This window comes from Sesamum indicum, linkage group LG1 (assembly GCF_026168435.1).
Source record: "Sesamum indicum cultivar Baizhima isolate 11 linkage group LG1, ASM2616843v1, whole genome shotgun sequence".
NCBI classification, from domain to species: Eukaryota; Viridiplantae; Streptophyta; class Magnoliopsida; order Lamiales; family Pedaliaceae; genus Sesamum; species Sesamum indicum.
Genome location: NC_142657.1, coordinates 14,572,198 through 14,591,353, shown reverse-complemented (window position 1 = coordinate 14,591,353; position 19,156 = coordinate 14,572,198). Strand labels below are relative to the sequence as shown.

The window sequence follows — 19,156 nt, the reverse complement described above, 5'->3', positions numbered from 1 at the left end:
AGAGCACAAAAATGGAAAGAGTTTGTGCAATTTTCATACTTTGTTCATTGCTTATAGCAGGCTCATATGCCAGCACTTCCAAAGATATCCTGGAAGCTGAAAAATGGTTCAGAAACCTCTCTCAAAGAAGGGAAAAGGTAGCCAAACTTCGTTTCTACATCCAGGACGTACTAGGCGGCCCGAACGCCACCATATGGGAGGTCGCTCGATCCAACGTCACTTCTCTTTCGCATACGATGTTTGGCCAAATCAGGGTCCTGGATAACCTGATAACCGCTGAGCCCGATCGCAATTCAGAGAAACTGGGCCGGGCGCAGGGGCTCGTAACTTCGGCAGACTTGCGTGAATCGGCACTGGCTATGAATCTCAACTTTGTGTTTACGGCAGGCAGGTACAATGGGAGTACACTCTGTATTCTGGGTAGGAATCCGATCGATACCATGAACCGGGAGCTGCCTGTTGTTGGTGGGACTGGAGTTTTCCGGATGGCTCGTGGGTTTTCCATTTCGAACACTTACTCTTATGATCCTGTGGAGAATTACGGTGTTTTAGAGTATACTGTTTATGTTTCCTATGTGTAGCAAGTGTTGGAACTTAATTATCGTATCATGTTTCCTTCATACATGTATATATATATATATAGGATCGATTCTTTTACTAATTAGGTTAATTAATGTTGTAATCTAAGATCTCCTAGTGCATTTCGTATATTTCATTCTTAATGTAATAAGACTTGTAGTTTTCTAGTGATATATATGGTTTCTGGAACCCTTTTGACTTTGTTTTTTGGAGGGGGAACTATAACCAATTAATAATAGTGAAACTTGCCCTAGTTATCTGTTTCAGTGCTCCTCTTGTCATATTTTAATATATTGGATCTAATACACTATTTTTAGGGAGAGAGGGAAATTAACAGCCGTGGAATCAGTCAAAGCATAACGACGAGGAGAATTACAGAATTACCGAAGTACCCCCTACTTTTAGCATAATTACTGCACCCTATGACTGCCCCTATGACTGCGCAAGATGGGACCCACTGTACAGTTGCAGCAGGGGCGGCTGCAGGTCCGACAGAGGGTGATGTGGCGCGCCATCACTGGAACCACGTGTAACGCATACAGAGGGTATCGTACCGATATAAATACCCTCATTTATGATATTTCAGACACGCTTTTTTCACCTACTTTTACCGCCAGTTTATGCTCTAATTTGATCCCTTTATCTTATTTTCGACCCCACCTTTTCTAACTTAAGCATCGGAGGGCCATCGCCGAGGGCTTCTCGGCTAGTTTGACGTTTGCTGTGTTCTCAGGATCCACTCCAGGTAACTTAAAAGAGGGATTCAGCGATCACGACCCAACTATTCGACCTAGCGACCCCGATCCGAAAATCCTAATTTTGAGCAACCTACATCACATAAACTAATTCTATCTCCAGCTATATAGGTTTTGCAAATTTTGTATGGTTCAATAGTTGCAACCAAAGAAGGTGCATCCATACTAATATAATTGTTTATGTAGCAGAAGAGAGGAATAAAAAATCCCAAATAAAAAAATGTTATCCATCCCATGTTGTTACTTATGTGAGAGGGAATTTTTTCATATAAGCGCATATGTGGCAGAAAAAATAAAAAAAAATGTTCTCAGCAAAAGTCTAAAAAAAAAATCTAAAAAAAAAAATCTAATTTTGACCACCTCAACAATTTTTGGCCACTTTTAAAATTTTGGGGACCAAAGTTGTACAATTGTCAAAAAAAAGAAATTCAGATTATTATTTGTCATATTTATATTTAGGGTTTTTAATTTGTCACCTTCCCTATTTACATGGCAGTAAATATAATTAAGTCTAAAAATTTATTCTTGTAAAATCTGTCCAATTTATGGAAATTAGTCTTACTAATCACAATCGTATTATATATTTATACTTTTTTTATTATTGAAAATCATTCTTTTCGGGTCTGCAATGTCTTTTTAAATATTTTTACCAACTTTTTTATATTTCTCTCTTCTAATTTCTTTCTCCCTCCTCAACTTACACATTTCTTCCTTCCCTCATTCTTCTTTTTTTAATTAAAAAATATTTCACCAACTTTTCACTGTTTCTGTCTTCTAAACTATCTAAAACCCGAAATCAATGTGCCAAGAGAAGTCCGCACCCAGAAAGTACTGATTCCTAAATCTAATACCATAATTTGTCAGCATAATGTTCAAATAGATGTCCAATCGATGTCTTCTAGAAATCATGAAAATCTTAGTACAAAACTTGTTATCCGTACCATGACATGAGTCACATAATTTCAACAGCTGAATTTTCAAACATTCCAAGTTCTGAAATTTCTGTATTAGTTATTATAGAAAAACAAAAAGGTTCATTACGATTCAGTTTCTTACAATGTTTGTAGTCCATTTATAACACTTGCTGATGCAAGTATGTCCAAGGAATGTCGAAATACAATCCTCTAACACAAAATGTCAGACAATATTAGGGTTAGGTAATTACTATTCATCTCTCTTTGGATCCTTTCTTTGCTCATTTTCATCAACTTTTACCAGGTATAGAGATTTCTAGAAACTGTACATATTGAACTAAAGTTTATAAAATATTTTAAATAAGTTTAATTAATTAAACATCGTCGATGTTGCATCAAGTTTGGAACATATTTTATTTTCTAGAAATACAATGATATATCAATCTCTAGAGTATAGATCACAAACGTTGAGTACACTAGAGTGACAACCTTTATATTAGATTGTGGTTGAAAGAGAGTAATGAAAATAATCATGGCAGGGCAGCACTGCATATCCTGATAAAATGATTTACACTATAAGAAAATCGCTCTATAGCACCCAAAAAAAAAAAAAAACAAAAGAATAGAAAAAATAGTGTCTAATTAATTAGTAATTAAATAATTAATGTAAAAAAACTTACTTGCTAACGAATTGATTAAAAATAAAAAATTTATTTACTAATTAACTTGACTTTCTTATAGTTCTATTAATTATTCCCCGGAATTAGTGTTCCAAAGTTCCAATTCATCCACGCAGATCAGAACAACTGGGCCCTTCTGTCAGCCCACAAGTTACATCGTACCAGCAGTGGGTCATAATCTTACCATGACAACTAGTTGGGCCTTTCCCTGCAAAAATAGTTAAAACCCACACACTGCCCTGAGGCCCATTTGAAATTAACTAGAAAATGAGCATCATATTTGAAATTATTCTACGAAAATGAGTAAAGAGCAGGGGTGTTTCTGTGTGTGTGTGTGTGTGTGTGTGTGGTGCCAATCTTCAGTAGAAATTATTACTTTTAAAATGTGCACAAACTCTAATATGGACTGAAGGCCCTAGCTAGGTTTTTACCTACGTAAGATTGTTTTACAGTTTAGTAATAGATTTAAAACCTGGATTCTAATTCTTGTTTGTTAGGGTAATTACTAAAGTAAAGCTAGTTTGAGGTGTAGGCAGTTTATGATTAGTTGATCCATAAAGCTTGGCAGTTGGCACCCATCACAACATATATCATATGACCAAAACCAGGATTTTAGAGCCATCAAACTTGGGAACTACAAAAGCCGAAATCAACGACAGACTGAAAATCTTGCTTCTTTAATTAAGGATCTACCCACCCTCCTAATATTCAACACTTAAGACTAGGTAATCATTGTGGGCTGCACTACCCTGCCACCTGATCTTCTCACAGATTAAGGTTATTAGCTCTAACCAAGTTATCATCATTGCTTCACCTTTTCTTTTTTCTTTTCCTTTTTGTTAAATTTCAAGATACTCTCCTTAAATTTATTATAATTTCAAACCCCTTTTCATTTGAAATTTACAAATATCCATCTGAAATTAATTAATGTCCATCTAATAAATATTCACTCGTGATAACTCATTATAGAAAGATATTTCTTAGACAATTATTAATTTTAAAGGATATTTATAATTTTTTAAATAATGGTGAAATATTTGTAATTATATTAAAGAAACTCTTCGTAATTTACCTTTTTTTTTTATTGCAACGAAATGGGTATCATGTGATGAATTTTCATGTTGTATAAAAATTTTTAAGTGTAAGAGAGGAGTATTTCTCACTTAAATTTTTATTCTATATATTAAATTAGTATTTTTAAATTAATAAATAAATAGTACTTTGCCAAACCGCCGACTTAGGGATAGGCTGTATTAATCAAAAAGAAGAAAAGGGAAATTAATCCCCACCCTACCCGCCACATAATGCTAGAAACAAATGATTATGGAATTTAGTTTTAAATAAGTACACAAATAAATATTTGCTGTACTTGCTTTAATTTTAGCTTAACAAAATACAGAAGATCGAAACACTGTTCCTGGATATATAGTTTTGTTTGGTTAAATTTTTAAGGTTCTTTGTTTTTTTTTTTTTGGGTAGATAGAGAAAAAAAAATAGATATTTTATATATATGTATATGTATACGTGTGTGTTTTGATGTTTGTAATATATTTGATTTTGTATTTTGTGTTAGTGTTATGTAAAAAAATACATGAAATTAATAATTTTTAATGGTTTTTGGACAGTGAAAAAAAAAAAACATTATTTTTTGGCATTTCTCTTTTGAAAAGCAATAATGGTGGGGTGGTTCAGTGCGTATTTGTGTAGCACTTATACAAACGGCGCATTAATTCCAGTCATATTAATAACTTTAATTAAAAGAGAGAGAGCAACAATAGCATTTGGAACAAGAAAGGCGATGGTGTTTGTGATGAATATGCGTGCACTCATTGCTGTGAGCATTAACTATGCTAAGAATTGAAGTGAAAGGACTTAAAGGACTGTTTGGGGGAGTGGTCCAAGTGGGTACACAAGTTTTGGTGTGCCTTTACCTATCCTTAACTGTTTCCAATGCAAGTCCTTTCTTTTAGTCAGTCAAGGCCACTCTTTCTCCTCCCCCTCCCCCTCACCCCCACCATTTTTCAAAAAAGAAAAAAGGCATATCATATCAACATTAATTAGTCCTTTTGTCTCCTCAGATTCCATTATCCCACCCCATAATAATAATAATAATAATAATATTACTCTTTTTCACTTCACAAATTTACATCTCACATCTCTTTCTCTGCTCGAATTCTTGCTTGTCTCTCTGCTGTGTGTGTTTTCTTGTCTCTATTTTTTTCTTCATATTTTCTTGATTCAGTTAGGTGGGGCTGATCGCCTTCTTTTGTCAGGATTCTCCCTGTCTCAGGCCATCAATCCATCCAGGCCTGACAAAAGGTGGGATAGAAGCTAAGAATAAAATCACCCCCACCATAAAACAAAAGAAAAAAAAACCCGTAATATGCAACGAGGATTTTAGATCAAAGAAATCAGCAGATATCTCTCTCTCTCCCTCTTTATCTTTTTCCTTTACTTCTTTTCCTCAAGCCATCTTTCAAGACAAAAAGCACCCCTCTTTCCTTTAATTTATTCCTTTGTTTTTCTTGCTTTTATTTGGCCGCCTGATGAAGACAATCATGGCTAGAAACCCTCACGACTCCTCCTCATTCTCCAGGAGATACTTCCACTGGAAAAAGAAGGCTGTTGAAGAGGAAGACGATGTTATGGAAGAAATTTTAAGCTTCAGCTCCTCCGCCTCCTCAAAATCTGAAGACAAAGAAAAACTCAAAAAATCAGAGGAGCCGACGAGTTTACAAATGCAGCATTCACTCTCCGCTGCCTCGGCAAAACCACCAAGAAAGAAACTTTCGGTGTTGGCAGTTTCAAAGCTGCGTTCAGCCCTTGCTCTCGGCAGGGCCCGAACTCATTTCTCATCGGGCCTGGGAACTAAAGTTGTGGGCACCCTTTTTGGGCACAGGCGTGGACATGTCCATTTTGCATTTCAAGAAGATTTCAAGCTGAACCCGGCTTTTCTTGTTGAACTAGCAACTCCAACAAGCATTCTTGTGAAGGAAATGGCTTCCGGGCTAGTCAGGATTGCCCTGGAATGTGATAAGAAGACTGAGAAAAAGGGTTTCAAGCTTCTGGAGGAGCCCATTTGGAGGACTTACTGCAACGGGAAGAAATGTGGGTATGCAATGAAGAGAGAGTGCGGGCCTGAAGAGTGGAAAGTCTTGAATGCCATAGGCCCGATTTCAATGGGAGCAGGGGTACTGCCCGGTGCAGGAAAGGGGGGAGATTCAGATGGAGAGCTTATGTACATGAGGGCCAAATTTGAAAGAGTTGTGGGATCTAAAGATTCTGAAGCTTTCTACATGATGAACCCGGATGGCAATGGTGGCCCTGAACTCAGCATCTATCTGCTAAGGGTCTGAAATAATTTCTACTACAGTTCTAAGTTCCGCGCCGAGGATCCAGTTCATGTTGTTTACTATGAATGCTTAGCCTTAGTTTTTGTGAAGAAATTGGGGGTTAGATTCTCCTTGTTAGTTTGGGTTCTTGAAGTTTTTTGTAATGGGGGAAATTTACTGGTTAGTGGGCGTTGAGGGATAAAAGTAAACATGGGATAGTAAAGGTGGGTTGGTGGGATGGTATATCTGTGAATAGGTTGGTCTTTTCTTTTCTTTTTTACCTCTTTTCCCTTGTGAATGAAAGTTAAGAGGCGAATGCAGTAATTGTTTTGTCTGCCCATTTTGGTCCTACTCATTTGCCTTTTTCATAATTTATCAAGCATCTTCAATTCTCACTATCTTGTGGAGAGTATTCCTTTATTTAGCATCTCAATATTGCTCCTAGTCTTACTTTAATTTGAAATAATTGTTTGGATCCTGATCCTAAGTTTAATAATCATGTCTTGTTTGCTTGCTGTTTGGTACAAGCACCTAGTTACATTTATAATTAGACAATATTTCTTGGTTTAAGGAAATTCTCTGCTCTAGATCAAGAAACCAAGAGATGATACAAAACTGATCATAATGAAGTACAATTAATTATTTTTTGTAACACACACTCCAATATACTCGTGTGCGTATACAATGTTTGAACACTCCAATATACTCGTGTGCGTATACAATTTTTTGGAAGAAATCTTGAACTCAAGATGTTAGGTTGTACTGAGATTTGAGGTATAATTAATTAGAAGGGTTAATTACACTTAATTTCTTTTGAAAAATATAAAAATTATACTTTTTTTTCATTTTTTTTTTAAATTACACTTACACTACCTTTGTGTAAGTTCACTGTTTACACTTGACAACTTTTATTAGAAATTGAATGAAAAATATTGACGTTACAAAAAAAATTGCATAAATTTTAAACTTTACCACCCATTTTAATGTTTTCATGTAATAATGTGTGCTTATAAAAAGAATAATATAATGATGTTAACCTCACTATATATATATATATATATATATATATACATTTATCTCTTTATAAGTACAAAAATATAAATGAGAATGTAAAATATGAGGCAAAATTGAAAAGTTATTGTAATCTGCTTTGCTTACGTCAGTATTTTTCGTCCAAATTCTAATAGAAGATGATTAGCTGTCATCGAGATTTTTTTAAAAGGGTGCAAGTATAATTCATTTTTTTTTAAGGAAAAGTATAATTTACTTAATATCTTTAGATGGGATTTGAATGTAATTACCTTTTAATTATAATTAATACATGTATTCCATGGTTGCACTTCAAAGATTAATTGAGTCCCGATTTTCCTGTTGTAATAATCATGTAATGATCTGTTAAGCAAATGAGTTGATTAGTGTTGAAGATGAGGATACAGAAAACACCATCATCATTAAGAAAGATGATAATGACTCAAAAGAGAGTGTTATATATTTGCAATGATTAGGCATGATTTGGCAGCCAGCTCCCATCAAGCAGAATGCAAATCTGTAGAGAGATGGCTGGCAAATAGATGATGCATCATATATAGCGGACACGTGTTAATGAGTTCTTATTATGTCCTCGAATTTTAAGTTTGATCCACATGCGACTCTTTTCATTACGACCATACATCTCTTGATTTCGTCTACCATACTTCCCTGTAATTCTTTTTTTTTTTTTTGAAATCATACTTTCGTGTAGGTATGATTATACATGCAAAAGAAGGGATTTATAATATGTTATTAATTTCTAAATATATGGCCTGGACGTAATTTTATAAGGTCGTGTTTAGATTTTACCTTTTTTTTCTTATTATTGTTATTTGGAAACAAATTCTAAATTTAATTTATTAATTAAAATCTTTATGACATAGCTCCAACGGCTTCAAAACTTATATATATATATTGTTGGAAAATTAAAGATTGTGCCTTGAACAAATCACTGTCTTAAAAAATAAAATTTCGATACTATCGTGGTGTTGATAGTATAAATCGTTCGCTCCTCAAGGTTAACACAGCTATATTACACGCGTACTCGTGGTAGAGCTTGGAATGACTAACAGAAGAACATTCAAAAGAAAAAGAAGAGAAAATGTAAGTGGAGCAGATAGAAGAAGCTCGAATTAATGCATAGGGGGCTGACGCTATTTATACAGGAGGAGCTCGGTTGTTTGAGAAATTCGGACTCTTCACCTAGCAACACAAAATCGAACTCCTCATCAAACTAAAACCAGACTCTTCATCAGCAGAAGCCAAAAAAATCGGCCAGTGAGGAGGATTTTCCTCAACGTCCATGACTTGGTCATCTAAGAGTTCAAAACGTGCGAAATGAAGAATTTGAATGTAATTTTTTCAAAAAATATGTATAACCGCGGTGCCCCGCCCAAACCGGGACAGGATGCAAGCATGCGAGTATAGTGATTCTTTCAAAACCCATCTACCCACACTTCTCATTTAAAGTTAGTAAGTTGGTTTAATATTATAGAAGGAAAGATGTTTATACTATCTATGTGGGACAAGGTAATTTATATTTGTCATTCCCAACATATATATATATATATATATATATAACTTGCAGTAGTCGTCCTAATATTTTGATATTTGTAGTTCACGTAAAATAATACAATAGAAAAAAATTATAAATATAGTCTCCCTCTATATCCCAAATATAATTTTTACTACCTTAATATTCTAACGACCACAAAGACTTTTCTCTCTACGATAACTTAGACATCGAGAGAACTATTACTTAGGCCTTTCCAATATAGTGTTAATAGTAATTTTTCTTTATATTTTGTATCCGAAAGATTTGAGGCGTCCATCACTATTTAGGGAAAGCATTCCCCTATCATTAAAAGGACATTACCCGAATAAAAATGTAACAACAATATATTTTACGTTAACAACTATGCTATAGGTGTATATATATAGATAGATAGTATCAATATATTGAAAATGGAGGTCAAATATAAAATAAATCTAAACATCCTTTTTAATTAGCGAATAAAACCTTCTATATTTATATATATATATATATATATAGAAAGTACCATTTTCTTTAAATTATAATTCCTCCTTCAGTTGCTCTATGATCATGTCCTTAATTATTAGGAAGGTGCCTTTAATTATTATGATAGCACGAAACCTTTTGTTTCATTCTCTTTTCTTTTTATTTTGATATAATAGATAGCAGAACGAGATTAAGTCCACGGTAAATTTAGTAGTCTAATTATATTAATCATTAGTACTTTAATTTTTCCCTCTCTTTATTAATTATGATTAAGATCTTGACTCCTGCCTCTGATTTCTATTGAGAATCAGAAGTTAGATTGTCATTCAACTTTGAAGAAAATCATTCATTACATAGTAAGAAACGTGGGCAGATCGATGTCGAGGAAGTACAACAAGTGGGATAGATTGGTGGGAGCAGTGATGAGGAGAGAGCAGTTGAGGCAAATTGCTTTGAGACGCTCCAGCTACTTCAACTCCACATCGTCCAGCCCCGATCTTTACGACCACGGGATTATCTCTAATGACCAAGAAATTATGATCTGCTGGTAAGACAGATGGCTGGCCTTTAATTCTTTACAATTCCTTTCTATTTTACTTCTATCAATAAATTTTAAACGATTTTTTAACACGTATAAGTGTGAATATATTTTGTAATTTTGGATAGATAAATAATTAAAACGAGAATGTATATGAGAAAACATATGCAACTCCTTAATTATGCTAATTCACCCTAAAAAAATAGCGACAAAGATAACTAAGTAATAATTTTAATGTAATCACTAGTTATATAAATTTAATGGTAAGAGTTTTTGTTTTGTAGTAATAATAAATTTCATGATTTTAATAATTACTATTTATTTTGCAAAAGTTGTTATTAGAAAGATTAATGGAAACTGTGCATAAAAGAATTGTTGTTAAATACAATTATCTTGTGGTTGGATTTGTGTATTTGAAGCTAAGGATTTCAAAATCTATAATAATAAATCAACTATACTTGTTTGGATAATTTTATATTTCCAATTCTTCAAAATATTCTTACTTTGAGTTATTTTTTGTAACATTATGAATATGGAGGTATTTGAATTTTTTTCTAAATATTACCTTGTTCAAATTTAAATCCATCCAGGTTCTATATGTTTCATAAAATGAGATCAACTGACATTGTTTTATATTTCTATAAACAATTTTAGATGTACTTGGTAATAAGAGCAATTTGTGTAACATATGTTTCTATCATCATGACATTGTATATATAATTAATGAATTTGTTTTTAGTATCTGCCAATGTAGTGATCGTGTAACACATCTATCTAATGGGAAATGAAACCAAAAGAGTGTTGATGAAGATGAAGATGATGATATCATCGCAGACATTTCGACCTTCAAATTCGAAGAGAAAGACCTAGTAAAATCAGAGGAGCCAAGAAATCGTCCACATTCACTCTTTACAGGGTCAGCGAAAGCACCAAGAAGAAAGTTTTTAGTTATGGCAGTTTCCAAGCTCCGATCAGCCCTTGCTCTTGGCAGGGCCAGGATCCAATTTTCGTCGGGCCTGGGCAAAAATGTTGTGGGCACTGTTTTTACGTGCAGGCGTGGACATCTGCATTTTGCATTCCAGGATCATTTCAACGTGAGTCCAGCTTTTCTTGTTGAACTAGCAATGCCGAGACGCATTCTTCCCAAGGAGATGTCTTCCGGGCTAGTGAGGGTTGCCCTCGAATGCGATAAGAACAAAGGTATCGGGCTTCTGGGGGAGCCCGTTTGGAGGACCTACTGCAACGGGAAGAAGCATGGGTATGCAACGAGGAGAGAGTGCGGGCCCGAAGATTGGAAGGTTTTGAATGCAATAGGCCCGATTTCAATGGGGACGGGAATGTTGCCGGCCGCGTCAGAGCGTGGGACGGAATCAGATGGAAAGCTGATTTACATGAGGGCAAAGTTTGAAAATATTGTTGGATCTTCAGATTGTGAAGCTTTCCGCATGATGAATCCCGATGAAAATGCTGCTTCATAACTAGTACACTATGTTTGGATTCATGTTTTTACATTTTTCGAGACAAAATAAAGTACTTGTTCTTGTATTTTTGGACCTTATCTATATGTTTTTTTGTTTTTCAACTTTCTATATATATAATATATATACACTTATATATATACAATATAAAAAAGAGATGATTTGACAATAAACAATCATTTTTGTCTCTTAAAAATACAACATTAAACATACAATATTTATATATATACATATTTTAAAATACTTAAAATTACCTCAAAACACAAATCCAAACATTATTTATTTTCAACACACACTTACTTATCTTTATTTGTCTCTCTCTATCTTCAAAATACAAAACAAAACTCTCAAAACACAAATCCAAACATAAGGATAATCTTTTTACTCAGAGTTTGAGTTTTTTCAATACTAGTAGTAACGTTTTATATAGTTTAAATATTAATCTATAGTTTAGTGAATAGGTTGGTCCTAATGATTTGCCATTTCATAGCTGAAAAAAATGCAATTACTCCTGTAATTTAGGAGATGTGTTTTTTGGCTTACACGAATTAATTTTTGAAATTTAGTCCTATAACATTAAAATTTTGATAATTTTAGTCATTTTTTGACCAATTTAGCTAGAAATGACGGTTATAATCGTGCAAATTCGGGGGTAACTACAGTTATAATTTAATTAAGTCATATTAAAGTCATGTACGATTTTCCAACTAATATTAGTTTTAATTATTGTATTTGTTTTTGGGATATTCAGTGGCAATATGTGAATGTAGTAGCATTACTAAATATTCTCTTGTTACATTTAACTGGAATAAGGACGTTCAGGACGAGAAAGAATAGTGAAGGAGATCTTCTTTGATATAGGGAAAACGTACAAAGTTTAGCATCTCAAAATCATATATATATATATATATATATATCCTTGGTTTTCTCCTCCGACATTGGTTTAGATTAAATTATTAAATGTATTCTTCATTAATATCTTTACCAGAATCCAGACATCTCAATAATTGAAATCCAATGTGTCTTTCCAAGATTCAAGAATTCAAAAATGAATTTATCAAAGCATGCGGATGCTCACAATGGGACAAAAAACTAGAGAAGACCGGTGGAGGCCCTCTCGTTTTTTCCCACAAAAATAAATAATTAAAAATAGGGATAATTGCACCATTTTATTTCTAAATTCGATATATATTTGGTATTCATAATATTTGTCCCTATCCAACAAATACAAAATTCATAAAATTTGTTGTTACCAATAACAAAAATGAATAAATATCCATATTCACTTCGATTGACTTATTACATACTTATTATAAGTCAAATAATTTTTTTCTCTAAAGTACACTTATATATCTTCACACAACAGTATATGTGAGGAGGTGTATCTTCACTCTTATAAGAGTAGTTTGTTAAGAAAAGGTTTATTGATCTATAATAAGTTTTGTAATAATTCAATTGAGGGGAAATATATGAATTTTCATCCAACTTTCTTATTGATGTCAACAAATGCCATGAATTTAACTAACGCATATATCTATTGGTTGGATGAATATAAATATGTATAATTTCTCAAATCACAAAAAATTTATCTATAATTATACCAAATCTGATAACAAACAATGCTTATATATATAGAAAATACCAATTATCAGAATTAAGTAATAATCAATTACTGAAATGACACTCTATCAAATCATCATCAACCTCGACCCGAATTCACCATTTATGAAGTAACATGAGATTGGGGGGTGTTTACAATAATTATGAAAGTAAAGCTGAGATGAAAATATGAATGAGGGTTGAGGTTGATGGTCACAAGTCATAGGTGAGTGAGTGGAAGTTGAAACAAAATGTGAATTAGGACAGAAGGCATGCTGATGCTGATGCTGATGCTGTTTGTTGTCTTGTTGTAACCAAAATGAATAATGTATTGAGTTTGGGTACAGGTACAGCAGTAGCAAATATGTCCTTCTGCTTTGGGGGATACACAACACACTACTTCAGTCAAGTCTAATTTCTTTTACCACTCCAACTCCAATCGAAAAAGAAAAATGCTTTTGATTCTTTTTATGCACTAAAGTTTGGTGCTTTACACATCCTCATACCCTACCCCTCCCTTGTACTTCTTTACCTGTTTTCTTCTTCCCTCCCTTTTCCTTTTTCTTTTTCTCTCATGTTTTGCTTAACAAAAAGAACCAGAAAAGAGAATTAAGGGGTCATTAATATTTAGAGTAACAAGTCTTGGCATTTTAACGTTGGGTTTGGATGGGTGAATTTCAAAGTTGGAATTTCAATTTTTTTAATTAAAATATTCTTTGGCTTTGTGTGGTTGATTCATATTATAAAGGATTTGAAATTTTTGGGCTCCCATTTTAAATTATATTTTGTGAAATAATTATGGATTTCAAATTCATTTGATATGGTGTCGTTTGAGATCATTTATTTAAATTCTTCCCTTAAATTTAAACAATTTCATTCAAATATAGAAATACAGTAAAACCTTTATAAATTAATAAACTCTCTAAAATAATAAAATCTTTCGGTCCCGACTTGGGTCTTTGTAAAATTATCAAACTCGATAAGATAATAAGATAATAATTTTTTGAAAAATTCCTTCATAAATATTAGGTCCAATTAAAACTCTAAATTAATAATTCATAAATATTATAATTATAAATATTATAGTAATTTGCTAAAATATGAAGTCTGTAATACTTTACGCATTTGATCATTTATGGATGATTTCACGAATGCTTTTTAGATGAGAAGACATGGTTGGGTATTATAAATTATTTATTTTCAATATTAAGAATTATATAGTATATGTTTCATTCCATCATGCATGAATATATTTAATTGGCTATAATAGTTATTTAAGTACAACAAATTAATGTAAACATGTATATTTAAGTAATTCTAATTAATGATACACGCGTTTATGAATATAATAGTTAATTATATACAATGAATCGATATTATACATGAATATATTTAATTAGTTACAAAAAATTGATTGATGCATGAATATAATCGATGAAACATATATGAATTTATTTATTTTTAATATATATGTACTAAATTTATTGAATTTAAAAAGTCTCTATTTCAATTAATAAAATATTAATTTATCGATATATTAATATCTATTTAAATTAATAAAATTTTATGGTCCCAAAATTATTAATTTATAGAGATTTTAGTGTAGATGTTTCGCGCAATATATTGTGCACTAATTGTGATAAATTTTGATACATACATCTTAATGGGGCACAGTTTTTTCACCCCGGCACCCAGATCATGCTTCTGTCACTTCCCAATTCTAAAAAAAAAAAATGGGAAAATTACATTTTTTATTTTTCTTATATTGTGTTTGGATTGATAAATTTTAAGGTAGAAATTTCAAATTTTTTATAACAAATTTGGAAATTTTGTTTGGATTGTTTCATATTAGAAAAAGAAAAATCAAATCATATTTCTCTGTTATGGTTTTTGTAATATTTATGATGAATTGATTTATTTATTTATTTTCTAGTTTTGAAGTCATTTGAAAAAATTTCTAAAAATCTTTAGATCAAAATCAGATCATTCCATTCCATTGTAGCCTCAAAAGAAATGAAATCGGGCCTAACGGTTGGTTTTTGTTTCATAAAATATAATATAATATACTAGTGGGCGGGCATTGCAGCATGTTCGGTGTCTAAATGGGCTTAGCCCGATTTGATTAGACTCGTAGTCAAAAAAATAGGAAAGCAGTTAGGTCTCTACACATTGATTAGGGCTTAGGGTCCTTGGCCCAGCTCAATTGGACTTCGAATCATGGTTGGCCCATATGCTAGTATGGCAGGTGATAAGGTCTATATCAAATTGGCCCATTGAAGTTATTTTTAGCAGTGATTATTTTTAACTAAAATTATCAAATTACTTTAATTTTCAACTTACTGCATTTTCTGAAAAAGAAATACAAGAAATAAAATATAGTGGAAAATACACTAAAGTTTTAATTAAGTATCAAAGAAAAGAAATCATAATGTAAGAAGACCAAAGGCAATAATCATGTTAGGTATCTAAGTGGGCTGGGGCCAGTTTAATTAGAGTTGAGTACCGTGAGGCCGAATAAAGTAGGGATGTAGTGATTCGATTGTTTAAGGTTTAAGGCAGTTAGGAGTGTAATGATATTGGCCCAGTTTCATTGGACTTCAAATCTTGTTAGGCCCATATACCGTATTATGGACGTGAGCAGCCTTTTCTATATCATGTTTGCATAAGTGGATATATGTAGGTATATATATATATAAAGTTACATGAATTTTATGGACACTGACAAGATGGGAAGAGGTCGAAGTCAACAATGACAGTTGCTTGCGCGGAAAAGTTCAGAAGTTGCCTCAAATAAAGGGAATCCAAATAATTTACATTCTTGTTTGACAGAAATTTAGAGAGAATAATTTTATATTTTTAAATGGTAACTAGAATTTTTATTGGATAGTGTGGAGGATAAGTTAGATAATTATCCCACATGTGGACTATAAATCATTTATTAAGTAATTGGCAACTGGGAAATGTAAGGTTGAATATTATCATATGATATACATCATTAATCCCACACCTAATTAAAATGCAAGTACGTATAAGACACAGTGAGTGCATGGCCAATGCACTGTTCCAATTTTTTGTTGCAAATCAGTATTGAATTTTCCATCGCATTTTACATGTTTAAATTATTTTTTAAGATATATAAATTTTATACGTGTAGCATATATATATATATATATGAAATGAAAAGAGAAATGTAATGCCGATTTATGAATTTGTATTGCATGGTCCTAATAATCAATGCAACTTATTATGGATAGCATTAAATCATGAAAATGACCAAAGTGAAATTAAAGTATCAAAAAAATCCCCACTTCTATATATATGGAAAATATTTCCCAACATATATAAATTTTAAGCTCAAACCCTTTGATAATAAGATATTCCTGTACACTAATTACAAAAAAAAAAAAAAAAAAAAAGCTAGCTAATAATCCCAAAACCCTGTCCTAATTAGCACCATCTCATCATGTTAGGGCAGCAAAACCCTTTACAATAAACACTCAATACAACTAGCTAGTTTAGATACAATCTATATATATATATATAATATATCTCCATATACATTTGAAGAAAAAAAAAAGGAAAAATAAAAAAGTGACCAAAAAATAATTAAAAAAGAAAAAAAAATTGATGAAGCAATTAGTGCTTCTTGTCACAGTTCAGTTTTGAGGTGAAGAGTTATGCCTCTTGGATGGAGCAGAAGGAGGAATAGGTACACCTTTTGGAAGCTTAGTGAAGTACAATCTCTCATCAGCCCCTGGGGATGAGTACTTTTCCTTTTCTTGAAAATACTTCAAAGTCATTACAGAAACGTCGTCGTCCTCCTTCTTCATCGTCAACCTCCTCGTTCTTCCTGTCCTGATCGCAACGCAAGAACTCAACATGTTGGTGAAAATCAAACCAAGAAACAGTATTGAGATATTCAATCGCCACGACCCCATTAGGGTTTTCGACATTAGAGAGTATTTTCCTTTCGTTTTTTAGAAAAAAAGAAAAGAAAGAACTACTCTCAGTTGAGTTAGCTGATACTGAGGTTTTGATTTGGTAGAATTAAGGATGTACAACTCTTTTTTGGACAAGAAGAGGGGGGGTTTATATATGGATGGTTTCTGTGTGTTTGTATTTGCATGGGGAGGCATGTATGTGGGAAAGTGAGATGTAAAGACTTAGAAATTAAGATGATCATTAAGTTTTCTTTTTTCTTTTTTTTTTTTTGGAAGTCTTTCACACGCAATAGGGTGTTGGATTTTCAATGTCAACGGTTTAGAGGGATTCTATTGGATGCCGGCTCCACCTTTTTCATTTTTCTTGAAATTAATTTCTTGTACGTAAAATGTTGCAAAAATGTCATATAGGGTTAGATTTTTAATTTGCACTTCTTTGGAATTTAGTGGTGTTGGTAAGATTATGATCATGTTTTGAATGAAATGTGACACCTGGTGAGCTTCCACAATATTGGTCAATTAAATTAATTTAAGCTCTACCAACCCAACTTTACATACAAAAAGAAGAAAAAGATTAACCAAATCATATTTCATTTAATTATTTTAATCATATTCATGTATATGATGACTATCACTCTTAATTTTGGTGACAAAAAATATTTTTATCTAACTTTGTTTATTTGACTCAAAAATTACACGTAATTATAAATTACGAAAATCAATTCGTATAAGGCCAAAAATGCTACCTTCCCCAAATTGTAGAATTGAAATTATATTTTTTCACATTGCTAACATGTTATTCATATTCATATTATTTAATATATCCACCGCCACTCATATATATAAGAAAAGTTAATTTCACGAACCCGAAAATATATGAACAAAATTCAAAATTAATGAATATTTTAAATTATATATATTCATAAATACTTATTTGAATGACTTTGTCTCTAATTAATATTAATCCACAGTCCCCTTAAATTTGGTCCATGTTTGGTGCTACGCCATGAACGCTTGAAAAAAAAAGTAGGGTTAAATATTCAACAAAGGACTACCTAAAATTGTGAGATCTTTTGCGTGAGAAGCCACCTTAAGGAATTACCAATCTACTTAGGGTCCACATTACCAATATTAATTCTTCTTACATGAAACTCGACAACGATAGACATTGATCTTGTATCTCCTATTATTGGCTCAAAATCTTAGTACACTTTTCCTTAGCATTCTTATTAAGAAAAATCAGTTTGATTTTCGATTTTTCAATAATTAAATATGACTGGTGTCAGTGAAATTCTACGGTATCCCAGTAACCAAAATTAAAATAATTGTCTAGATCATTAGGATAATATTTTTGTAGCTATACACATTAATTGACCGATTGATGCTTACATGTATAATTTTTTGGGCAAAAAGTAGTGTATAAAAAATTAGGATGTCAAAGACTTTAAATGCAGGCGACGTGTGCGATGAGTCGGTACAGTCATAGTGGTAATGTCTCAATTTTTGTAAGAAAAGATTGTTTGATTTTCAAAGTCAACTGATAACAGGAAATCTTGACCATTCAACTTGTGTATTATTATGATTATTTTATGAGAAAAAAAAGTAATGTATGATTGCTACAAAGACTGAGACAGAATAATACCGACATTCGGATCATAATAATTTAAAACTTAATTAACGTTGTAACATTAATTAGCAAGAACAGGTCATGGCTGTGGAATTGGGTTGTTGGTGGAATGGAATTGGGGTGGTCTTATTTTATCAATTGAGATTGCATCACTTGGAAATTAATGCAAGAATTTTTTGATCTGATAATTTTATAAGTGATTTATATTAATGTGGGGATGGATAATATTATGGAGTTAGTAACAGACATTTCTACAGTATTTCTAACATCGACGTACAATCCGACCCTGATGCATCCAACACCCTCCAATGTTTGGTCTCACCGTGACCCTAGCATCTGATCACTTTGTGATTATAATTCATGTGAAATTGTACAATTTGAAAAGAATCTATAAATAGTCGCTTTTCATGTAGTATGTACAACTTTATTACCCTAACATTCTTACGATTTTTACTTTCTTCTCTCTTATATCCTACCAGATTTAAGTATTGGAGGATTGTAATAAAGCTTTTCCGATATGGTTCTAAAACCTGTCTATTTTGCAGGCTTTCCAACTATATAAGATATTTAAGGTGTAATTTGTTCATTATTATCGGCAATCCCTTGTGTTCATTTTAAAATACTTAATCCGTAAAATTTGTATAACATATATATATATATATAT

The 19,156-nt window shown here is 32.3% G+C and overlaps 2 protein-coding genes and 1 pseudogene across 2 annotated transcripts; all 3 read left to right on the top strand.

Moving 5' to 3' along the window:
- On the top strand, positions 1-744 carry LOC105162208 (dirigent protein 22 pseudogene; annotated as a pseudogene).
- Positions 745-5,077: 4,333 nt separating this feature from the next.
- Positions 5,078-6,658, top strand: LOC105161427 (protein MIZU-KUSSEI 1). Its single transcript, XM_011079111.3, has one exon. The coding sequence runs from the start codon at positions 5,475-5,477 to the stop codon at positions 6,282-6,284; it is 810 nt and encodes a 269-aa protein (XP_011077413.1). The 5' UTR covers positions 5,078-5,474; the 3' UTR covers positions 6,285-6,658.
- Positions 6,659-9,436: 2,778 nt separating this feature from the next.
- LOC105162201 (protein MIZU-KUSSEI 1) lies at positions 9,437-11,392 on the top strand. Its single transcript, XM_020697035.2, has 2 exons — positions 9,437-9,856; positions 10,587-11,392. The coding sequence occupies exon 2, from the start codon at positions 10,798-10,800 to the stop codon at positions 11,323-11,325; it is 528 nt and encodes a 175-aa protein (XP_020552694.1). The 5' UTR covers positions 9,437-9,856; positions 10,587-10,797; the 3' UTR covers positions 11,326-11,392.
- The last annotated feature ends 7,764 nt before the right edge of the window (positions 11,393-19,156 follow it).